The sequence below is a fragment of the Perca flavescens genome, chromosome 16 (genome assembly GCF_004354835.1).
Source record: "Perca flavescens isolate YP-PL-M2 chromosome 16, PFLA_1.0, whole genome shotgun sequence".
Classification (NCBI taxonomy): Eukaryota; Metazoa; Chordata; class Actinopteri; order Perciformes; family Percidae; genus Perca; species Perca flavescens.
Window position 1 is genome coordinate 14247257 of NC_041346.1, and position 25279 is coordinate 14272535.

The window sequence follows — 25279 nt, forward strand, 5'->3', positions numbered from 1 at the left end:
GCTGTGTAAAATTGTGCTTGAACACCAAACTTCCTAAAAAAATTTATGTAATATAAATAAATAAAACAACACCTCCCATGTAGGCGGACTGCAACACTATGAACCTATTACTTTCTGAATTAACATAAAGAAACCCTGATAATGTGTTTGCTGGAACACAAAAACATAGAGTAGGTTGGGAGTGTGTTTAGCCACAGAGAAAGCTGATTATAAGCAGAACACACACACGCTTCCAGTAGCCATAGTGCTCTCACACGGAATCTGATATATTGCAGTCATTATCTAATTAAATGTGATACATATAGGCTCTTATGTCGCATTACAAGTGGACACCAGAGAGAAAATAATCACTAACACTGCAGCGGGATTCTGCACAGTCTGTGCCTTCCAATAAGTAAAATGGAAAATGGGGGCTGACCACATTATGACCAGACCACATACTACCTCACTGAAAAAACAACTTACCATACTGCATATTAATTATTAATACAGTGATATGAGACTAGATATAATTTACAATTTGTTTAAAACAATACTTTTTTGTGCTCTTTTCTACTGTTCAGGTTGTAATTAAAAGTTCCCATGACATGGTGCTCTTTGGATGCTTTTATACAGGCCTTAGTGGTCCCCTAATACTGTATCTGAAGTCTCTTTCCCGAAATTCAGCCTTGGTGCAGAATTACAGCCACTAGAGCCAGTCCCACATTGAGCTTTCCTTAGTATGTGCCATTTCTGTGTCTGTAGCTACTGAGGAGGAGAGAGGGGGTGGGCAAGGTGGAGAGTGGGGGTGTGGCCTTGGCCAACTGCCACTTTGCTCGTTTGAAAGCCATCATGTCTCTCTTTCTAATGGGCAGGCAAAATTCTCTGGGCAGGCAAAGCAGAGAAAGGGGAGGTAGCCTGGCTCCTTATGACCTCATAAGGAGCAAGATTCCAGATCGGTCCATCTGAGCTTTCATTTTCTCAAAGGCAGAGCAGGATACCCAGGGCTCGGTTTACACCTATCACCATTTCTAGCCACTGGGGGACCATATTAATGTTAAAAAACCTCATAAAGTGAAATTTTCATGCCATGGGACCTTTAATAGAATCTAATCTTTAGACAACAGTATTTCAGTCGATATGACTTCATTTAATCTTACTTGGCCTGCTAAGCTAAGTGACAACATTGGATGAGGAGCTGTTGATGTGGTAGATATTGCAAGCTGAGATAGAACAGTATCATTTTCCTGAGGGGGGGGGAAGGTGCTTCAGAAACAGATGGTTTCCTCGGCGGGTCAGTCGAGCACTTATTTCTTGGCTTTGACTTTCATGCAGATTCTCAGTTGAGAGCAGTTGGTGGCCACCACTTAGCCTTGTGTACAACAGTACACGCTGTAGTTTGTCCTTGATGCAAGTGCAGGTTACGACACACACACTTGTGGTGCACACAAGGACTTTCACAGAGGTTAGAAGCCACAGACTGATGATAGTGGCTTTGTTTCCTCCCATGACAGAGAGCTGGAAATGAGTCCACCGCATTCACAGCTGTGCTGTTGCTTTACAGGGAAAGATGACAGAACGCAACCCTCAGCTTGAGTGTCTAAGCTTTCAGAGCACCACAAAACTTGCCAAGTGGGTCACTTCACATCTGTAACGCCGGTAGGGTTGTGTCATCAGCAAACTTTACCAGACTTGCCATACAGTACAATCAGTAGTTCACGGGAAGAATCAAGAGTAGTCCTGTGGTGCAGCGGAGCTGGCCGCTGCTTTATGTGGCATCTGAAAACGACGCAAACAAAGACCACAAGGAATCTATATTTCCATTTCCTCCAGCGAAGAGGACCATCATTCCTTCTTCTCCTTTTCCTTTTCTTCTCCTGTGTTTAGTTATACATTATCCTTGGGTCAGCAGCAAATCAAATCAAAAGGAAGTTGGCACATTCACAGGCTCATAATGAAGGACTTAAAGCACATGGCACAGAGTTAAAAAAATAAATAAAAAAACACAGAGAGAAACGTTAAATAAGCAGGAGCCCCAAAACACAGGGAGCCAATGTTGGCACCAAAACCAGTCAGTGTTTGAATGCTTATCTTCCTCTTCACCAAGAAAATATTCAGTCAGAAGACCATGATAAAGATGTTGTGTCCAAATGATTTTACCATTATTTTCACACTGTACCAGGGTTGCAACGCCGAATTATTTTAATTATTAATCGGTCAATTTTTACTCCGTAAACTATTACACTTTCCCCGGACCAATGGTCAAAATGCCACAGATCAATATAAAACGTACAATGATGTATAGAAGATGAAATGACCTTGTCACGTACCCAAACTGGATCTACAAAGATGAGTGGACAGTGAAAAACAGTGTGTGGGTATTTTGGCTGGACCAGGTAGAGGAGCGGGTGTGTCGGCTTACCATGCTGGTGGCGGGGCCCGCAGAATGCCTGGGCCATGAATTGCTGACGCTGTGTCCATGGGCAGCCCAAGCATGGACACTGTTTAAATAAAAACCTTTTCTCCAACGTAGGTGAAAAAAAAATACCAAAACAGAGCAGAGAACAAAAAAATGCCGTCGTGCTCCATCTAATGGCATTCTCTCTTCTTCCCTCAGATACACAGGCGTTTTCAGTTCTAATACTCTTGGCCACCCACACAAACCCTACACCCCATCATCCTTGCCATGCAGTGGACTGAAGCGTTAAAGACAGCCAGGGAGTGACATACAATAATATTCATCTGTTGGATTCAAACCCACTATTCTGCAAGCAGATGGCACACACCCCAGTCTGCTAAAGCACTCAATCACCTCATTAGACAAGTACTTCCATCTAATGTGCTTATAATGGAACACATGGCTGACTTGTTATAAGGATACGTTCTGCTGGATGTGCATGTTTTAACACCCAGTTTCCATTCACAGCCGAATGTCAATGTTTAATTACACATATCTAACTCTCCGATATAATTCAAATATAATTCAATTTAGTGGACTCACGTGAAGCAACAAAGTGTGTGTGTATGTGCGTCTGAGAGCGAGAGTGTGACGGCGAGGATTAGAAATACGGCTGGTAAGTGAATCATTTAATCCCTGGCTTAGAGACAGCTGGTTCTACGGAGAGTTGAGACACAAGCCGCCGTCTGCTGACTGAGGGAGAGAAAAAAGAGAAAGAGAAGCAGGGAGAGATTTAAAATTGGTACCTCTCTTTCTTAGATCTCAGACACTAAGTGACCTAGACATGCCTGGTTAATGGGGTCTGCCATTTGTTCAATCCTGTTAAACATGGAGCAGTGAAAGAAATACGGATGGAGGCATTGATGGAGAGTTGGCGATAGAGGGAAAGACAGCAGTGTTGGAGGTAACTGACAAAGACACCGATGTAATGTTACGCATGTAAAGACTCTCAAGCTGTGCACATAGGGCAGGGTGACCTACTGTCGTGGTTACTGGGGTTTAAAGAGACACACGGCATTGCATTTGTCTGTGGGTATTAGGGGTGTGAATCTTGACTGGTCTCACGATTCGATTACGATTATCCTGTTGATTCGATATCAAGATGCATCACCTCAATATTAATATATATTACTACGCATGGTTTTCATCAACAAATGCATGCACTCATATATATATATATATATATATATATATATATATATATATATATATATATATATATATATATATATATATATATATATATAGCATCTGAACACAGCAGACAACCAGTGACTAGAAAATCAACAAGTAACATCCATAGGCAATAATCGGTTATGGTCTGTCACTGCATTGATGCAGAATCGTCTGGGTCTGCATCGCGATACATTGATTTATTTCAACACCCCTAATGGACATTGACAGATATTAATCCCGTTTATCATTTTACTACTTTGAAACTAGTAATCATTGAGGTGGCTTGTCGCTATTCTATCTGTACCACTGTACTGATAGACTGCACTTACACAGCATTTCACAATGCCTTTCATTTATCCATGCACACAGGTAGTCCCACAGCGATGGTGGCGGAGCCCGCCATGAAAGGTGCTAGGATTCTCTCGGGGAGCAATTTGGTGCTCAGCATCTTGCTTAAGGGACTCTTCGACCTACCACCTGAACCACAGCCGCCCCTGTAACCAGCTGTAGGAGTTTATAATCACCTTCCATTTACGTTTGTGATGTCAAAGCATGAGCCATTTCATGATGCAACAAAAATCTGAAAAGATTAAGAAAAGAAAAAAAACACATTCTTCAAGCGAGAGAAGTCGAGAGAGTCCCCTGAAGCAACAAAGTGAAATAAAAGCTTGGCCAGGTTGCACACTGTGGCAGTACTATAAACATTACCAATCCAGCTCATGGAACATCGTGGATTACATTACATGTTTTGATTCCAGGTGCAAATGCCTAACAAATGTGTACTGGAAACAAGTCTTTTATAAACTGTGATAAAGTCCTTCCCACTGAGAGTCATAACATGTTTCCATGAGGCAGTGGTTTAAATGTAGTTTGTTTTAATTGGAAAACCTGAGATCTGGACTTTTTTTTAAAAACTCTTTTACAATAAACATTTAATTACACAATGCTATTCTATTTCTAAAACAACATTTTTCATGAATCCTGCTGCTTCCAAAGAGGATGTTGCAGCATGTCCCTCTTTGCCCTCTTTAACGTCATTACATCTGTGTTTGTTTTGAAGACCAAGGAGGAAACAGCCCTGCAGTGGCTATACATTCCTGTGAAGCTATTTAAAAGTAAAGAGTGTAGTTAACATTGTAAAAAGAATACATTTTTATATTAGTTACAAAATGAAACACTCATTGCATTGCAATGCAACATTAGGTAGAAATAAGAATAGAAGTACCAAAGTAGAATCCATTGTTCTAATATGTCTGAGCTGCAATGTGTGGGTTAGTACATTGTGCTTGTGGTCCTATCAAAGTAGAGAGCAAAGCAACAACACTACTAAGGTGTCAGTCTTTTCACAACTGTCAAGAGTGTTGTGGACTTTTGAACAACATTGGACAAAGTTACCCACCAAATGGCATATTTTAGGTTTGGCTCCTGAGGGGATTCAAACAGAGTGCGCGCAGTAAAAATAAATCAGCCTAGGTTTAAAGATAAACAAACTGATGGCTTTTGGAGCCAATTAGGACATGCCCCTTTAACTGGAGTTTATTTTAACAGGCAGAAGATTCAGTGGCTCCACTCAGGGAAAAAGACCCCAAACCTTCTTTGAAGTTCCTCACTCCGTGGGCGGGAATGTGGCATGGCACCCAGCCAAAGCCCACAAACACATGGATTGAATAACGCCTGTCCAGCATCCCCGCTGTGGCATTTATCCCATATGCCACAATAAAGAAGAAAGATGCAGAGTCAACCACATACAGATATGCATTCAAACACAAGAAGACACGTGCGCTTGATGCATGACTGATCTGCTCAACTGTCACAAAAGCAATCTTCTGCCAAGAATAATCTTAACTTTTAAGTGTTTGTCTGAGAGGGTGAATTTCTAAGTGAATTTCAGTATGTGCAAAGTTTACTGTATAACAGTCAAAATGAATTTGGTGAATGAAGACAGATGTGTTTCTCTTCTGTTTACTTTTATTTATAGGATTATTGTCTCATATTGCATTTATGTGAAGTTATGAGAGATGGTATCACTGTCGGCTCCCAAGTTCAAACAAGCTGCAGGAATACACACAAGTGTATTTATGGATCTTGTATGTAATTTATACTAGGCCTGTGGGTTTAGCTATGGGGCCAGAACATGACAACACACACTGAGAACTGGTGGCAACTGGTCTTAAAAACAAAGACACACACACTATCTACACCTCTTCCCATCCTGGAATGTCCTTCCCCTTAAACCCATAAACAATTCATACAAACTAAAAATGTCTCTGTTGGCGTGGACATGTCGCTCTGGGTACCATTAAGAAGTTAAAATACCAAGTAGGAAGTCCAGTTTTGGATTATCAGCTGCCAAGACATGAAACACTGGCTTATGCTGGTTCCACACCAAATGTGCAAGATAAGGTTTGTGCAAGGTAGAGCGTGTAGGGATTAGAATTAATTTAAGCATTACCGTTCTGCAAAACAACTAGGATGCTACGGACTGCATCAGAATGCAAACAGTTGTGGTATTCATTTTCTAATCTGGTGTTTCCATCCTCTTTGTGAAGTCCCAGTGGCAACAACGAGTTATATAACGCCAGGAATTTACCGGTGCACAATTTCTGCAGTGAAATTGATGCCATCACTTCTTGACATCATTACATCTGCCTGCTGTCAATGCCAGAATGCCATGTCATGGAGGTCAGAATACTTGGAATCCAAATTTAAATTAGTACTTCTTCGGTCCCATCAAACTGTACTGTAGTTCAATTAACTTTAGCCACAAAGGGATACAGAAAGTCAGGGCAGATAACTGCACTGTGTTCATGCAGCTGCTCAGGAGAGCATAGCCTCAATCTCCATTAAAATAATTGACCTTGCTCCGCGTAACGTCAGACTTGGGCATTTGGGGTGTAAACGGGGTTCTCGAGGCAATACGATTCCAATTCTAGGTTGTTAAACAATGGCAGCAACAATTTGCTGATCCTTTTCAAAGCTTGCCTGGTAAACAGTAAATCTAGCTACACTGTATTTTGGCCCAAAGTAATCCACCTCGAATTTGCAATTGCAATATTTATTATATATATTTTTATTAAAACTCTGACTCTCTTTCAGGCTGCACTCGGAGATATTGCTACTACTGAATGCAGCCTAACATTTTATATGTGTGCATGCCGTCTCCCTATGTGATACCTCATGCATGCCAGTGTGTCTGACAACAAAACAAAAACAGCTCCTTACCTGTCAAACAAACTTCTCATCCCTACAAGGCTTCAAACCTTAATTGGTTCATTTTCACACACAAGCTGTTTTACCCTCCAGCATGCAAAAACTTCATCACCTGCTATCGTGCAGCTTTCTCCCCCCCCCCCCCAAAAAAAGGTCATCAAGCAAATGACAACAAGGACATCAGCATTTTACATAAATGACCCCACAACTCCCAGCTGTGAAAAACACACACCAATTGGGCAGTTATTGTTACTGCACACTGAAGCATTATCTGAGAAAAGAGTAGTACCAGAAGAAAAGAAGAGGTAGTGTGTGTGTGTGTGTGTGTGTGTGTGTGTTGCTGCACCTGCAGCAAGACATGAGCTGTCTGGATATGTGCTGTTTTATTAGGAAGTGAAGCTGAGAGGAGCTATATTGGACCTACTGTATACTAATAAGACTGCTGCAAAAGAAACCACAGCCACGATGTAGATTCCTCCGCAGCCAGACCCTGAAACCTCCAGTAGTGAGTTCGGAACACAACAAAGTCAAACTTCAAGGCTGAAGAATGGAAAGTTTAATTGGACAAAATGAGGTGCAGAGGGAGCTTGCTTGCTTTGCTATCCGACACGGCTGTAGACTAAAAAAATGAGGTCAAAGTTCAAACTCCAGCAATACCTCTGGCCTGGGAATGAAATGTGGTGCATAACCAACCACACCTCCAGACTGACACAGACAGCTTCTCAATGCGTGTATGCACAGGCGTGTGTACAGTATGAACCAATTTATGTCATGGCCTATCAGTTACTCTTCTATGTGTTCCTTCCTGATGCATCCATTTCTCCATGCTGGATGCCAGGGGGGGTAGTGGTGTGTGTGTGTGTGTGTGTGTGTGTGTGTGTGTGTGTGTGTGTGTGTGTGTGTGTGTGTGTGTGTGTGTGTGTGTATATATATATATATGTGTGTGTGTGTGTGTGTGTGTGTGTTTCCAACTCACCTCCTGTGGATAAAAGCTGTGATGCTACATGGTAGTAAGGTGATTGTCGAGCATAGCACAGTCCAGCTGCATTGCTAAGTGGGAAACTGTATACCAGGAGAATTCTAGTCAGTACTAGAAAAGAAATCCAAGTGGAGCTCATGTTACACTCAAGACAGTGTGGTGGTTGTGGAAAAAAAAGTATTTCAGTTCAATAACTGTTGTTTTTTATGATTTTTGTAGAGGGTAAAACAGCACTAAAAATGCACAGCTGAAATAACACATTTAAACGTGAATGTACACCAACAGAGATGGAACTTTCCAGGTTAAATCAAATCAAAAAGATATTTTCACTCTACTTTTCTATTTCTTAAAATGTAATTACAGATCGAAAATCACTGACAGTAACTCAACCAAGTCCAATAGCAAAACACATCACCAAAAATCACACAAAAGAATCCCGCAATGTGATGAAACTATACTACTTACAAAAATCACAACACATATCATATTGGCACTTTAATGATCAATTACATCTTGTAGTAACATCCCTGCTGATTATTGTCACTAGAAACCAAAAAAAACCTGTAAAAGGCTGCCAAACTATAACAATCAAATAATAGTAAATGAACCAAGGCAAAAAAGGCCACAAAGACAGTCCAAACTAAACCAACTAAACAACCAACCCGCCAATCAACAACTACAATACATGCATAAGCAAGTACATATACATATACTGTACAGAAAGAAACTAACAGAACAGTGTCCTATTACAACCTTAGGCACAAATTCCTTATCTAGTCAAATCTGCTTTACAAATGCACAGGGGATAAAAAAAGAAGTAATGATTTAGACTGAGCCTGTGTTCATGGAACAAAGATGGGGAAAGCCAGATAAAGAAGAGGGAAAGCCCTACAGTCCTGGGATAATGAACATATTTTTATCCTGCTGACAAAACTGATAAGACCACTAGATAGGAGCAGGGAGAAACATATAAGTCTAAGGAGTATAGCAGAGGTTGTGGAGCTACAGACTTTTAGTTTACATTACATCAGCACTACTTCAAAACAATAGAGCAGCTTTAAGCGAGAACAGTCATAAAGATTATCTGGTAGGTTCTGCAGTTCTGCAGCTTCATTCTAACATTAATAAAAAAAATCCATTAGAAGTTGCAATGCACTCCAACAACCCCACTTTGATACAGACAACAGTTTCCAGCATAGACAGGAATCCAAGACATGTTGTCTTTGAAATGATTGGTCGATTGAGCGGTTAGTTGGCTGAGGGAAAATGAATCAACTTTTTTACTTATTTTTAGTAGTTTATCATTAAAAATGCCCAACATTTATAGGTTCCAGCCTCTCTGATGCACAGCCTCTCTTTATCTTAGATCATTAAAAACGGAATCCCTCCGTTCAGACAAAATAAGTAAAACAACACCTTAGGCTCCTGGAGTTGCAATGACCATAAGTCCGGTTGTTTTTTTTGGACACATCACAGCCAGTCTAATTGGATGAAAAATCCATTTTGAGTATTAAATAATCATTAGAATGCAGCACTAGATGTCTCTAAAATTTGATTTGATCAGTGAGTTTAATCAAATAACCGCTGTATACTGTAGCTCCCTGGGCCTGCATTCACAGAGCCGGCTAACTATACAAATCCTAAAAAAAAAACTCTCTTGATAGAATGCTACATATTCTATCGTGTGCTTACATCTGTTGGTCTTGTCACTTCTACTGCCTCGCTGCAGACTCTCTACTCTGAACACAGAGCTGCACAGGCCACTGTGTAATATTTACTCACAGAGTGTAGCTCCAATTCTGTGCCAATGATAATGAATGTGAGTGTCAAAGGAACAATGGATTACAGACAGGCTGTCAGATTCAAGGATTTGTTTAGCATATACAAGTTTTAATAAATGTCAGCATCAAAAATAAAATCAATGTGCAGCCACGGCCTGTGTTAAATGCTCAGATTTATTGTGAAAGGACCAGTGTACCAATTCACGGTGATGCGATTAAAAAACACAGCAAAAGCCAACTTTGTGGTGCATGCGTGGGGAAGTCCGTATATTCTCCAACAGTGTGAATTCCCAAATAGACAAAAGAAATGTATGCTGCTTTGACACGTCTTGCTCCAGGGTTCTCTGCTTGGCATCAACAATGCATCCAGCTCCAGTTGGAAATGTGCAATGTGAATGTTAGCTGTGTTGCTAAAATATTTTATCTTTCCATGACCCACTTTGCATACCGTATGGCTCTTATCCAGCTCCCTTTTCCCCCCCTATCAATGTGTAAAATCCAAAATGTGTCCAATTGGATTGATGGAAAATCCAGAATGACAGCTCAAACTCAGAAAGACTTGGCTGTAAACTCTGTCCTGTAGTAGCCTTAAATTTGAATTCAGTCAAAAAAAACCTCAGTGTGAGAAACAGGAGCAGTATGAGTCTCTGAATAGGTTTAGTCCAACTAGGCCTATATTAAAAGACATCAAAATAAATAACAATGAAGTGTTCATTTATCTTGAAACATTCTTTAATTAATATAAGCTGAATTAAAACCATATCCATAATGCCTATGCACAGAGTGATGTTTTTGTCAGTGAGGATAATAAAAACAAATAAGTCTTCGGAAGAGCCATAAAACACTTCTCAGGAACAGTTAATTAAATTAAACAAGATCAATGGCTGTGCTTAATTAATATCACATTTGTTACATCATATCAGTTAAACATGACTACATCATGGTGTATTAAAATAAACAGACAGACAGAGGAGAGTGGTCAGCTGTTTACCCGGACAGTCGAGGCTCTGGCAGCCCTTTGAATTCAGATTGAGCAGTTTTCTGCACCGATGCACCAATCAATCAAAATAGAATCACAACATGGAATCTATTATTTTTCCCATCGTTCGAAATATGCAACTGAGAGATGTGTTACTCAAATCCGAGACCAGTCCGAGAACTCGAGGATGGTTCCAGATTATAGGGGAAACTTAAGAACAGCTCAGCCAAATCCATTCAAATTTTTGCGAGCACTCTGAGATCACTTCCAGTGTTGCTATTTTACTCTAGTGTAATCATCAATTTATTGATAATTGATCAAGGTCAAACAGGAATCTATGTTGCTTATGCAATGTGTTTATGCGGGTGACCTGCTCTGAGCTAACTTCTGTTCTTAAGCCATGATCCTGAACTTTGATGACATTTCTTCTACTTAATTCGTAGAGTTTACAGTACTTGGGAAAACAGTGTGATCACTAAATAACTTGTTCTTTTGTGGAGGATATGTAATTAGTTTAATTGTCACTTAGGGAGAGGCATACTGAGAAACAACTCTTTTGTTTGTTTCCCATGGGCTGGAGAGAGAAAAAGCACTGCAAATACCTAATTAGGCAATGAATAGTTGCTGAGTTAATGGCCACCTCAAGATACAATCTTGAATGTTAACAGTCACTCTCCAAATTAATGGGGCTGTGTATGTGCGTTGGAACAAAGAGATTTTGCTCTCAGTAGCAAAGTCTGAATTGTATGCCTTAATGCTTAATGCATCCAAGCTTTTATCATAATTCTAATAAACACATTACTTACAGACATTGGCCAAACAACCAAGGCCTCACAATGTTGCAATTTGTGTCTCTGCCTGTCTTTCTCACTCTGTCTTCATTTCACTTAGATATACAGACAAATGGGCCTTCATCTTGAGTGCATACTGTACTGAAATTGAATTCTGAGGGACCCATCGAGCACTTCATTACGAAGTGTTTTTCCCCCTTGTTTTGCACACAACTGTCCTTTACTTTGATATGAAATACACTAAAAGCCTGCAATGCCCATCACTCCTGTGCCAATGTCGGCGGAAATCAGTATGCATCTTGTACGCATTTGTATACAAACACCCATACATACATACTTTATTTATTCCAGTTCTTAATTACAAACTTCAAAAGGAGCTCTGTTGTTGCTTTGAGGTTTCCTCCAGTTCAGTTGGCGGGCCCTTTGAATTATTTTAAAAAGGAACACACCGACTTATTGAGAATTTAGCTTATTCACCGTAACCCCCAGAGTTAGACAAATCAATACATACCCTTCTCATCTCCGTGCGTGCTGTAATGCTGTCTGACGGCTCCAGCGGCATCAGGCCAGCACAGAACATGCAGGTGAATGGTTCCAGTAATCCTACTGCTCCGAATAAACAAAATAACACCAACATGTTCCTTTTTACATGTTGTGATTTATAGAGTCACAGCGTGTACAAAAAACAACATAACATGAGACACAGCCGTCTTCTAACTGTAAACAAACCGGGAACTATATTCTCAGGCGGAAGAATATAGTACTTGGGCGGAGTGATATGCTTGCAGCAAGCCTGTCTGAAAATATAGTTCCCGGTTTGTTTACTGTTAGAAGATGGCTGTGTCTCATGTTACGTTGTTTTTTGTACACGCTGTGACTCTACAAATCACAACATGTAAATAGGAACATGTTGGCGTTATTTTGTCACTTTTGTCACAATTCGGAGCAGTAGGCTAGTTGGAACCAGTTACCTGAAGGATCTGTGCTGGGCTAAGCTAATGCTGGAACCGTCAGGCTGCGTTACAGCACGCACGGAGATGAGAAGGGTATGTATCGACTTGTCTAACTCTGGGGGTTACAGTGAATAAGCTAAATTCCCAATAAGTCGGCGTGTTCCTTTAACTTTAACAGGAAAGCAGCACAAATCCAGAAACCACCATAATTACAAGATCTGGTCAGTCCTTTGAATAGCTTTGACCAAAACCTCGATCGGGTATATGACTAGAAGGGGCCGGGATGCTTCAGTTAAAATAGGACTGCCACATGGAGTTGATTTGGGGTTTTCTACATGGGGAGCCTGAGAGAGGGCCAGCTTGTTTCTAACCGACAGTTACAGTAAGTCATGAAACCAGGAAGAGAGAATCATATGCAGCTGGGGAAAACCGTAATTCCTGCTCAACTGCTTACACAGTTCGGTCCATTACTTCTGTACACTCCCCTACTCTAACATTTGCTTCCTACTCCATGTAGACAGGATTAACACATTATTGTTGTCAAAATTATAAAGCCATGCATGTGCATGGTTGTTTTAAAATAAATCTTAATCATTGGGAAAAGGGGCCTATGTGCACACAGGCTGTTTGCATATAAAATGCCTCTACGAGCTTTTCCAGTCTCTCGATGAAACACAATTTCACAGAATTGCATTGGCTAACTCAACCACCAGTATGGCTGTAGTTGTAACACCCATAGGGCCCGATTATCGTGGCGGCCCTTGTCCTGACCTTAAAATTGGCTTTTCCCAGATCTGAGCGCATGGTACACAGGTGGGAGGAGAGGCGCAAACAGGTGGGTGGGTGCTTCATTCAAATGAGGCAGCTCAAAGAGTCATTTCAGTAGAAATTGGGTGCGTCACCCCTCCTTTAGTCAAGCCTCTCATTTTATTATACGCTGCAAGTTACTACACGTTAGGGAAGCAGCGCTACTTCTACCCGTTGCCACCAAAATCATCGGAGAAACAAAAAGGGAACTTTATGCATGGGAGAGAGCCTTTTATTTGTGTTTGCGTTGTGGTTTCCTTTGTTTGTAGTGGATTTAATTTAAAGATTGCGTTTGGCTCATCCCTATGTTGTAGTATAGATTTATGATTCCACCTTACCACCAAAAACTCCTGATGAAATTTAGGATTGAAGTAACCAGATAAGACTGCTGAGTTGCTGCAAAAGTTTGTTTTAAAAAACAAATCTCTGTCTGTGTGTTGTTTGGATCGGCAAAACTCCCCAGTAGAGAAACATATTGAACTCTTGTTAAAAGTCGCACACCACCCCTGGGACATGTTGCACTGAGATGACACTTCTCAGAACCACGTGTGTTTCTGATGCTTATAAGTCAATCTGGTCACCAAAAGGTGATTTTTGTAAACAAGAATCAAACTACATTACTTGCAGCTAATCCCGCGTTTAGGCATGGGTGTGCCTGTTCCATCTAAAAATTATGGTTACACACTCATAAAAAATGTTTGAGTTACCTGCAAATGAAAAAAAAAAAGTCTTAATATTATTGCATGCACTACTGAAATTAATTGGAAAAATAGGCTCTAATGGACAGAGACCCTTCCCATGCCATCCATCCTAGCCATGGATGTATAATAAGATCCATCTGTGCCATGTTGTACCTTCTGAGCCAGTGTTGGAGGCAGGCCAGACCGGCCAGTTGTGTCCGCTCATTTAAACTCTTTGCCAAGTTGCCCTGCGCTGAGTCGCTGACTCACTAATCGAGGTTCTCAACTCCTGTGTACAAAAGACATTTTTCCAAATACGAACAGTTTACTTTGGGCACCCATTAGTTGTCTGATAACAAGCTGCACAGTTGAGTTCTTGTTTTCAACTGTTAACTGGATCAAAACAAGCAACAAATATGCTCACAGGCCGACTTAACCACTTATCTATTCTTTCATTTGAAAAAGGAGCTTCCAGACACTTTGGATTATGATTACATCATTTCATTGTTCAAAACCACGCACTGTGGTCTTGCACTGTGTTGCTGTTGTATGTAGCTTACACTGCTCCTATAGTTTGCGGACACATTTAAGTCATACTAATGTGCTTTTTGATGGTAGCACTTCCTTTTTTTTTTTTTTTTTTTTTTTTAAAATGGGACCTGCTGGTGTAGCCTAGGGTTTTCTTGGCTGGAGATTTATGAATGTAATGATAGTTTATAAATTAAACTCCATTTAGTTGATCTTGCACGCTGTCAGTTTGTTTACACCATGTAGTTGCATCGTACAAACAGCTTATAGGCTTAGCCTAAAAACATATGGTTGTGTGGTTACCCTTGCTATTGGAGAATCTGAGGTGATGTAGTTGCATGTAATGTTGCAGATGTTCAGTGAGTAGACCATTGCACTTGCCACAACTCCAGGTTTGACATTGCTTTTATACAACAGTTGTGCTATAATGTTATTGGGGAAATCATTGCAGCATCATTGCAGCATTAAATAAATACAAATAATAATGTTGCAGCTCGCCTCTGCCACCTTATTATCGCACGTTGCTAAGCAACAGTAAACAAAACCAGTAGGCTGCGATCGATATACAATGTATAGTAGGCACAAACTCTATATAATGTTTTAATGAGATCTTAAAAAAAATGTGATGGTTGATATATAGGTCACTTTGGTTCTTGCACACATTACATCCACATGCCTATCTAAATTAATATTTCTGACTACGCCACTGCAGCAAATGCGCAGAAATAACCAAAATAATACTTAAAATGTAATTAAGCTACTTTAATTAGACAATCTTCAACAACTAGATGCATTTAAATAAAAATAGAATGTGGTTAAAGCAACAATGTTGGTAAATCAGTATGCATTCATTTATAAGTTAAAGGTCCCATGGCGTGAAAATTTCACTTTATGAGGTTTTTTAACATTAATATTAGTTCCCCCAGCCTGCCTATGGTCCCCGAGTAGCTAGAAATGGCGATAGGTGTAAACCGAGCCCTGGGTATCCTGCTCTGCCTTTGAGAAAATGAAAGCTCAGATGGGCCGATCTGGAATCTTGCTCCTTATGAGGTCATAAGGAGCAAGTTACCTCCCCTTTCTCTGCTTTGCCTGCCCAGAGAATTTGGCCCACCCATGAGAGAGAGAGAGAGAGAGAGAGAGAGAGAGAGAGAGACAGAGAGAGAGAGAGAGAGAGAGAGAGAGAGAGAGAGAGAGAGAGACATCATACCTTGCAAACAAGCAAAGTGGCAGTTGGTCAAGGCCACACCCCCACCCTCCACCTTGCTCCCCCATCTCTCCTCCTCAATAGCATTTAAAGCTATGGACACAGAAATGGCACATCCTAAGGAAAGCTCATTGTGGGACTGGCTCTAGTGGCTGTAATTCTGCACCAAGGCGGAATTTCGGGAAAGAGACTTCAGATACAGTATTAGGGGACCACTTGGCCTATATAAAAGCATCCAAAGAGCAGCATGCCATGGGACCTTTAATATAGGTGGTTCGTGCAGTATCTATTATTTACAGCTGCTTTACACTGTGCTCGACAACCTTGTTGTTCAGTTCATTAAATCCCTGCAGTGATCTGAAGTAAGCAGGACAGTTATATGTGATAAATCCGCAGCCTCCGACTGTGTCGCAGTGCCATTATGCACAATTGTTTACTTCTTTATCAAATCGCATGCATACAACACATATTCGTTTATATAGCCCTTTTGCACTTTTTGAGATGCCCACACAGTCCCATGTGCCCAAGACCCCCACACTATTGTGCTCGTTGTTGTGCTTGCGTGACTTAAAAAGAGCCCATAGTGTCACTAACGCATTCATCCATCACATATGCAGCACCTGCACACTATCATTGGCTCATACTGTATGTCAGTCGACGTCATCACATGTCAGAAAGGTAATGATCTTGTTTCTAGCAGACTCAGTAATAGAGTTAGCCTAGAAATCTAGACGCACCTTAGCGGCAGCAAATGTAATTTGAAGCCAGGGTCGTCAAGCAGTGTTTCCTCTATGTTGATTTGACCATGGCGGCCCCCCACGGCAACATTTCTGCAACCCCACGGTATCAGAAATAGGGCTGCATTGTTAGAGTGCATGTCGGAGAATAGCGCACTCACTCGGCAGAAAAAGGGAGAAAGGAAAAAGAGACGCTGTCCGGATGATAAACCAGTTGAGATCGTGTGTGTACGTCCTTGAGAACTGTAAGTCGTATAACTTATGTTGTCAGTTCATTTAAGCCTGGTCATACAAATTTAAATTAACTTAACTGGTGATTTTCGTGTTTGTATTCTTTACCTGGTAGCTAAATTGCAAGTGGCTGTTATAATAGCCATTGCTCACGTTTGTATTTTAGGTGCATTATATTACATGCTGAAGTAGTTACACTGCATTAAGATAATGTAATTAATAGTGGGTTTATTGTTATTTGCTACAGAATGCTTAGCCTATATGTCAAGATCAAAGTTGGCCTATATAGTAACCATATATTAACAGTCTATGATAGTAACTCAAAAAAATACAGTTAAATCAAAACAAATGAGGCAAATGAAAATATGCCTCGTGTGTGTGAATAGAGTTGAATAAATATATTTGTTTGTGTTGCAGCAAAGTGTCAGTCCCGTTTCATGGGGGGAGGGGGGGGGGGGGTGTTCGGACCTGCACCCAGTGCAAAAAAAAATATTACTGCACTGCGTCAAGCAACTCTCCGTTGGCTTGCAAGCTGGAAAAACCAAATTCTGCTCAGGCCAATCACATCGTGTATAGAGTCTGTGGGCGGGCTTAACATAATGACAGCAGAGTTGCAACGGTTCCGCGTGAATTCCCTGCTACTTGAAAACAAAGAAGATGGCTGCCGCTGCTGGCGAACAGCGGTCTTTTGAATCGGCTTTGGCCGCGACTCTGGAAGACTTGGAGTTAAGCTTTTCTTTGAAAAAAGAACAAAAAACGGCACTGAAGTCATTCTTAAAAAAGGAAAATGTTTTGCTGACCGGATATGGAAAAAGTTGAATCTATCAACTAGCATTGCTCTGGTTGGCCACGAGTGCAGATGGAATTTGAAAGAAAACCATTTATCCCGCCCCTCGGATTGAGCCCTACCAATGGTGAGTTTGCATGCTTTACAAAAATGAAAAAAAAAATTAAGAAGCCCATGCACACAGGGGGGGAAACTGCAATTTTTGAAATACCAGTTCAGGTGTGGGACATACTGTAGTGTATGCATGTTTTTTATGTGTACGTGTACTTTATACATCAATATTCTGTTGACCTGCTGATGGTTCTTCAGGCCTCAAACTGCTTTACTTCAATTTGAAGATGAGAGTATGTGGCCAAAAGTCTTATTTTGCAATCCTATATTGATCTTCTCCTAAGTCAACATGAGGACTGCCTACAGTAAATCAAGTTCTGAATTCATGCTGTCAAACTTGATCTGGAAATCGATGTGTTGTCATTGTCTGAAAGGGTCACGCAGACGTCTTGTAGCTGCCTCGCATCAGTCCCAAACCGCCATGCTACAGTGGCGGCCAACAAGGTGTCAGGCCTCTGGAGACCCATGTTGAATTGGTTTCTGAGGAAATCAAAAACTCAGTACAGTAATACTGACATTCTCCTCAGAAACTTGCATGTCTCTGGAGAACTTTTACGCCTAACAAAGCTGAGGTGAGAGATTGGATATGAGCAGGTTGAAGAACTGGCCTCCCTCTGCCTGAGAAGTTGCCTGAGAATGCATTATACTGTATATTACATGCTGCTTAACAATCACTCTCTGTCAATCTTTATGGAGAGATATACTCTCTACAACATTCAAGTCATCTCCCACATGAGATTGTTCCTGAAATAATCGCCTCGCCCTGAATTTGAGTCCCACGGTGCATTTCTACAGACAGAAGGTCACACAGCTTGATGGAAGTGGGACAGCGGTGCTAAAAGTATCCTTATGATGTAGGCTGAGAGTGTAATAACAGATTCACACGGAAACCTGCATCCATAGTGTTTCTCTGGTGTGGTTTAACATCCCTGCATACCTAATCAATCAATCACTATAATAACCAAAAATCTAAGACAAAACATTTCATATTTTGGCTGAAACATCTTCTTCCTCTTTATCAAGCACATGATTTTGCTTATTTGACACTTTGTAATTTCAGCGTAGAAATCCCTCCATCATCTTCCCCGTGACTGTTACTGCATCCTGTTTACTTTTGGAGTCTCCTCTATCCGTGGGCCCCTGGATGTAATCGGAACAACCATGATGTGCCAGTAGAAAGAAAGCCTCCTCTGTGAAGTGCAGGAGTAAAATGGAAGAAATGTACACACATTGCAGGCAAACACGGTACTAATGAGGGTGGTGGTACTGTTGTAGTGGGGCTTGCAAATGAAATGATTTCCCTATTATACCCTTCAGAAGAAAAACGGAATGATTAAAATGAACATATTCCCATCTTATGTTTCACACAAAAAAATTCCTGAACCATTGTCAGGTGGAGGATTAATGGTACATGAAGTGTCGGGATTCACACAGCAGTGAGTGAGAGGAGGTCTTCCATGAGCATGTTTAAAGCTAGGGTTTTATTTTGGTGCTGAATGCTCTTTGAGTCATTGTTGTGGCTCTCTTAAGACACCAATGACCTAATTACTAAACATACTATGGGTATTAGTGAGCCCCATCTTCATTGTCTTTTCAGCAACCTTGCAATTTGGAACCGGGCAAAATAACCCAAAAGGATTGTAAATTGCATCAGAATTATATTAGAAAAGCCAGTACAAATTGAGGAATATTGGGTTGGAATTATCACAAAAAGTATCCTGGTGGGACTCTTTTTAAACCTTATCTTCCCACCACATATTCCGGAAAACAATGTCTGTTTTACATTGCTTTTCTTAAAGAACTCATCATTTTGATATCTAGCAGGGAACGAGAGTAAGTGGTAGAGATAGGGGAGCAGAAGGAGCGAGCCTACCGCTCCAGAGGAATTCGCCAGAATGCCAGATGGTGTTCTCAATGAAGAAATTAAACGGCAAAACAAGAGTGAGAAATTGACTGGCGAGGTGTGGTTGCACTTCCGGGGGCACACACCCTTACACAGTCTTGAAATTTGTGCATGACTAGTGGCCGTGCGACGTTAATGTCTAAAATTCCACAGGTGGCTGGATGTACAGTAATATAGGCAATTTATCATCTGCTAATCTGTTCAGAATCACTCTCGCTTATCAGAAGGGAAGCCCTGAATGTTCAGGTGAATAGTTCCTTTGGGAAGCTGGGCGGTTCCATCTCAGTGAAGAAAATATGCCTTACGAGAAACATAATACAATGAGCAGAAAACGTTTTAGCTATGACTTAGTTCCCTCAGGTGCTGAAATTGAAAATCGGTGCTATAAAGTGATATATCAACCTGGATAGCAGCAATGCTAGCAAAATGAATACCTCTGATCTCGGAGTGTGCGGTTCACTTACTTAAGGACTCTGTGTGTGGTTGTGATGAAGACACGCACAACAAGATTCACAATCTCAACTAAATGCCAAATGATGGAGCATCACTGAAATAAAGGGAAAATGGGACTGCCTGGATTGTTTTGCAGTTAGATGGTTGTTTTAGGTGTTTCAAGTCCTGAGTGAATAGCAGTTATGCACACACACACACACACACACACACACACACACACACACACACACACACACACACACACACACACACACACACACACACACACACACACACACACACACACACACACACACACACACACACACACACACACACACACACACACACACACACACACACCTGATCATATCTGTACTTTCCAGCCCTTCCAGTGGCGCAGAATGATGCTCTCTGTGTGTGACGTGGCTCCCTGTTGCACTCCAGTGACAAGAAATCAGTCATTGGCCAAGTAATCATGATCGGAGCTGTCTACACTGATACTCTCAGTCTTTCATGACGAACTAGGAGCTGCAGTTAGATTATATTGTGTAGATAAAGTGTCTTTGCTATCGGTGATCAAACATGAGAATTTCTGTTTTTACAATGAATAAAGCAGGAAAACCCCGTTATAGCACACGTAATTGAGAACAGTGTATGTCTAAATTATATTATTCCCCCCTTCATCCGGTTTATCCTCTTCCACAACTTCACACATGCTTTCCCCTCTAACGGTGCTTTTTCTGCGTACGGTATGATCACTTATTTTAGTGCAATAACTTTACGATTTTGACTTTTTGCTCTCTACTTCCACTGAAACAGCAGGCAGGAGGACAGTTCCCCAGGAGCTTCTACAAAGATATCCTATAAAAATAGAAATATGAAGATCATTCACCTACTTGCTCCTAAGAAGTGGTCAAGCTGGGTTCAAAACAATACACTTGAAAGGCACTTTCATGTCTTTGTGTTTTCTAGGCACAGGAAGTCCCTACATTTTGCTTTTTAGGGTCAGCACAGATGCTCCTATTTTTCAAAGTGTGTGGACACAGTGATAAAGATACTGTAGTGCTATAGAAGAATATCTTCTTCTATGTGACGTGGTCACTAAAGCTGCTCTTCTTCTACAAAAAAAAGAAACTAAAAAAACATAGTAGGGATGGAACGATTACCTGTAACGGTAAACCACGATAAAAATGTTGATGATTGAACAATTATCGTTTTCATTTAAAATAATATTATCACGGTGGATTACCACGGTGTGGAAACCGCGTGTTCCCAGCTTCATCAGAGTCTCCTGAAGTTGCCGCATGGGCGCACTGCGTAGCCTACAGTGCGTTTCTTGAAGTTGGAATCATGGTGGAAGGGGGAGATGACAGCGCTCAGGACATTTATCAGCCTTGTAAAAAAAAAAAGCCCATAGTAACACTTGCTGCTAACTTTACAGCCAAAGTGAGAATTTATCATTTGAAAGGGTTTCTTCAGCAGAATTAAGTTGGGAAAAGAGGCTCAACATCAAGGAAATGGTAACTTTTATTGCATGAACTAACTGTGTGACCTCCAACAAGAGACGTATTTAGTGCCTCTAGGTCCAAAGAACAAACGTGGACATTATCGGGTCTGAATCCGACACTGGACTGGCAGTATTGCTTTGCGTTTACCGGCACATGAAGTGGGACAGGGCATCAAAGACATCAAAACAAGAGTAATGGCCCTCAGACTGCCGGCTGCACAGAGACTTGCAGCGCCACTTTGGACTGAGCTTGTCATACAGCTCTATCTAGAAATGTAGGGAAGCTTCCACCTTGAGTATTATTTTCTCTGCCATGGCGAACAGAGGAAAATCGCTGCTGTTACCACAGCCTTTCATCTGCTGATACCGCTGGGTTTGTAGTGTTATAGTCTGCCCAATTTTCCAGAAAAGAAAAAGAAAAAGAGGTTTGTGCAAGAATTACTGTACAACAGTAAAACCGGTTATGTTTAGTAAAATCTACAAATAAAGAAGAAAGGTATTAGCGGCCAATAATTATTATTGGCTGATCAGGAGGACACTGACATCGATTAATCGAACCGACTACAGACATTTTTTTAACTTTCAGTTAGACTTACATATTAATCCTCAACTTACCCCTCTGCTTTGCTACTGTACTAATTATCTCAGAGTGAAAGAGATGCAAAGTTATGCGTGTGCTTAAGAGAAAGAAAGAAAACAGAAGTTACCTATTCTATATCTACGATGTTTCATTTACGGGATTGTTCCGGTGCCGCTGGATGTCCCTTATTTTCGGCTGGATGTCCCTCAGCTTTCGCTTTATTTCTGTTGGCATTCTAAACTCCGGTCAATTCGACATACATCCTTCAAGCTAGAACCGTGAATCAAATTATGTTTATCTTTTTCTTTGTGAGTAAAATTCACACACTCAACAGCCATTTCAATTCCAGAGCTCGCCTCCCTACGCACACGGGTTCCACCAAAACAAGTTCCTTCCTGAGGCTATTTTGCAGAGGCACCGTTGCTCCGTCCAGTGCTTAGCGCTGCCAAAGATGATTGTGATTGGTTAAAAGAAATGCCAATAAACCAGAGCATGTTTTTCTCCCATCCCAGAATGTTGTGTGGACTAACCAGACCTTCCTCCGCAGTGCTGTGGAGGAAGGTCTGGCAATGCACACTAGAAGTAAACTAACAGAAAACAAGCCTTTTTTTATTAATAGAAAATGATAAATTGATTCCAGCAACATTCAATCCCCAAATGGTCAAATTAAGCTGGAAAACATGGCTAGGGCTCACAGTGAGCAGCAGAATTATGTTGCAACTGGAAAACAAAACGGTTAGGAGGGCTATTCTGTTTAGTAATAGCCTGTTTCAAGGCTTTGGTTGTTTGTGGCCAAAGCTACACAGTAAGGAAGAAGTGTGAGCAGGTTGTGATGAAAGTCCTGCCATGTGTGGCCAAACTGACCTTTTGGAAAACCAGAAATTGATTCAGAGCGAAAGGTTCAACACATCGTGTCCTAATGTCAGGGTTGTTGGCATCCGCCTCAGCAATGAGGCCCACTGACATAAAACGTGGTTAATGTAAGCTTACTGGGCATATTGTGTGTGTTCTTTTATTATACAAACATTTTTTTTTTTTTTTAGATCATGTAACTTCTGTACAAACTTCATCTAAGTTGACATTCTCTCTGTCTCGCCCACACACACAGTCTAAATAAAAAATGATGGTCCATACAATCTCACAACTAAAGCTTTTGTTGTGTTAGGTGTGTGGGTAAAAGTAGTGAGTCAAAAAAGATACGGTACACAGCCTGAAGGTGGGTGAAAAAAACTATACAGTAAAGTAAATAAATAGAAACTGATCTATTTTAGTGCTCATGTTTTAGTCTTTGTTAAGAAAACCGTAATCCCCAAGCGTGGGTTTTTTTTTTCAGAAAGAAGAGTTTGAGTGCTAAAAGAAAGTGTGACAGAAGTTGGGATGAGCAGCAACAAAAACAGATGTTGCCCTGAGGAGTGGAACATGTAGGAAAATGCAACTTCAATGAAGATGAAACTATGAAGATGATAATCCTCTATACAAGCTAAGAACTACAGCTTTTTCAAAGGGAATTTTGAATAATCACATATTTTACATAGAGCATACTGTATCTAGATAACGGGCAAGAATAAACACACACACATACAGTATACACTTACACACATCAGTCTATCCTGTGCATTGCTCCCTTAACCTCAGTCTTGACTGTATGCCACATGCTGTGGGACTGTGGTGAGGATGATGTATAGCCACTGACTACTCTGGGGGTGATCTGTTACAAGCGAATAGAATAACCTATAACGCCTCATAGGTCTATCTGTCCCAGTGAGCTCCAGTTATCTTATTAGCACACTATGTCAGCATACTAAGAGGTCGATATAACGCCAAGGCTAATCCCGTCCTATAGGCTAGGCCTACATTGATTTATTACAGGCAATTTGGCTAACACATTGATTATATAATATTTTCTTAATATAGGCAACAGTATGTTTGGAACGTGGTGATTTCTGATCAGGTAAATGAAGTTCCGATACACATAGCCTATAGATGTTTCATCATGCAGTGTGTACCGCCACTCTGCCTCGTGCATTGGACTGCAGAGCGGTGTTAAAATTCAGAGCAAGTATTCGGAGAAGACAGCACTTGCTCTTTCTTGGACGTTCAAGAGTAGCCCAAGTAGGAAAGGAGAGAAGAACCTGCCACTTCACGGCCCCACACTCACGTCAGGGTATGATAGAAGAAAAAAAAAACACACCCCACATTCACTGGTGCTATAAAACTTTAGACCCCCACCCCCGTTCTCCAAAAGTAGGTAGAAAGGATATAGAACACTTACAACCCCCATGTCCAGCTGCTCGGTAGTCTGAGACGGAGCCGCTCCGGTCAGAGGTAAAAGCCACAATATCGGCACCAACAGCAGCATCTCCGGTGAAGTATTCCTCATCCACTTGTGAAGAACCAGAGAAACCATGATGCCCTATGACAGGCTGATCCTGCAGGGCTCAGACACCGACCCCGACAGCAGCATCCACGGGATAAATCACACGCCGACACTCCTGTAAAATGTTCCCGAATATAAGTCTACCTCACTGTTGAGCGCAAACACATGAAACACATTAAAACGGGTTCGGTTAAAAACATTAGAGCAGTTTATGTCCAGCAAAACTAAACTCGGAACTTAACTAAGTGGTCATAAACAGAGACAAACTGCGTAGTCTTGTCTTATCTCAAGTCCATCAGAGGTAATACGCCTGGAGCAAAGAAGCGCGAGCTGCTCTCTCCGTCGAAGCGTCTCGAGCGCTGGGAAGTGAAAGCAGCTGCGCGCGGTTGTGTCGCGAGCAGCAGAGATCAACCCCAAGCCAGCCACAATAACCTGTTACACTTCCGGAGACAATTCCCAAAATAAAATCCTTATTGCTGGATTTGAGCAAATAAGATAATAAGATCTCTGATAAAGCTTCTAGCATGAGTAATCCCAAATATAGCCTAATACTAATTTTGACCAATGTTGATAGTTATTAAAGTTTATGCTAAAATAATTGATAGATATAATTACAGTTTTCAGAGCTGTTGAATTGGTGTGTAAACCTACTGGATTTATAGCCTACCAAACATGTGTTGATTGCAGTAGTAAGACTACGAGTATTTACTGCTTTTCACAGTTTCATATTACTGTAAATTAAAAACCTAGGCTACATTAAGGTTGTTGGTTCTCAATATAAACAATTTGATAACATATCTCCGGGGCTGTAATAACTTGTGATAGGCACTACTCTTAAGATGTATAAACTCAATTAAGTTAATTAAATAGTCTAATTCAGTTAGTTGGGTTTTATTGTTTAAAGTGACTAGTTGTAACTTTCAGTTTGTGTTGATTCTAGCGGCCGCTTTGGACAAAATCGGTAGTGTTTTTACCACACCTGCTGTCGTAAAGGTCTTTTCTGTACAGTGCTGTATTACCAAGGGGGTAAGCCAGCTGTCACAAGGCGTACCTCCTATGGCGCCATTTTGATGCTACCTAGCACTC

General features: G+C 41.0%; 1 protein-coding gene across 2 annotated transcripts in view; it reads right to left on the bottom strand.

Annotated features, from left to right (window-relative positions):
- Positions 1 to 24593, bottom strand: part of mmp17a (matrix metallopeptidase 17a) — a 75277-nt gene extending 50684 nt beyond the window's left edge. Inside the window, exons 1-2 of one of the 2 annotated variants that reach the window (XM_028601881.1) lie at positions 24436 to 24593; positions 24089 to 24341 (exon numbers count right to left, since the gene is read on the bottom strand). In XM_028601881.1, coding sequence (XP_028457682.1) covers positions 24089 to 24223 — 135 coding nt within the window. In that variant the 5' untranslated portion in view covers positions 24224 to 24341; positions 24436 to 24593. Of the gene's footprint in view, positions 1 to 24088 lie in introns of both variants that reach the window. The other variant, XM_028601880.1, reaches the window with a different exon arrangement.
- Between the last annotated feature and the right edge of the window lie 686 nt (positions 24594 to 25279).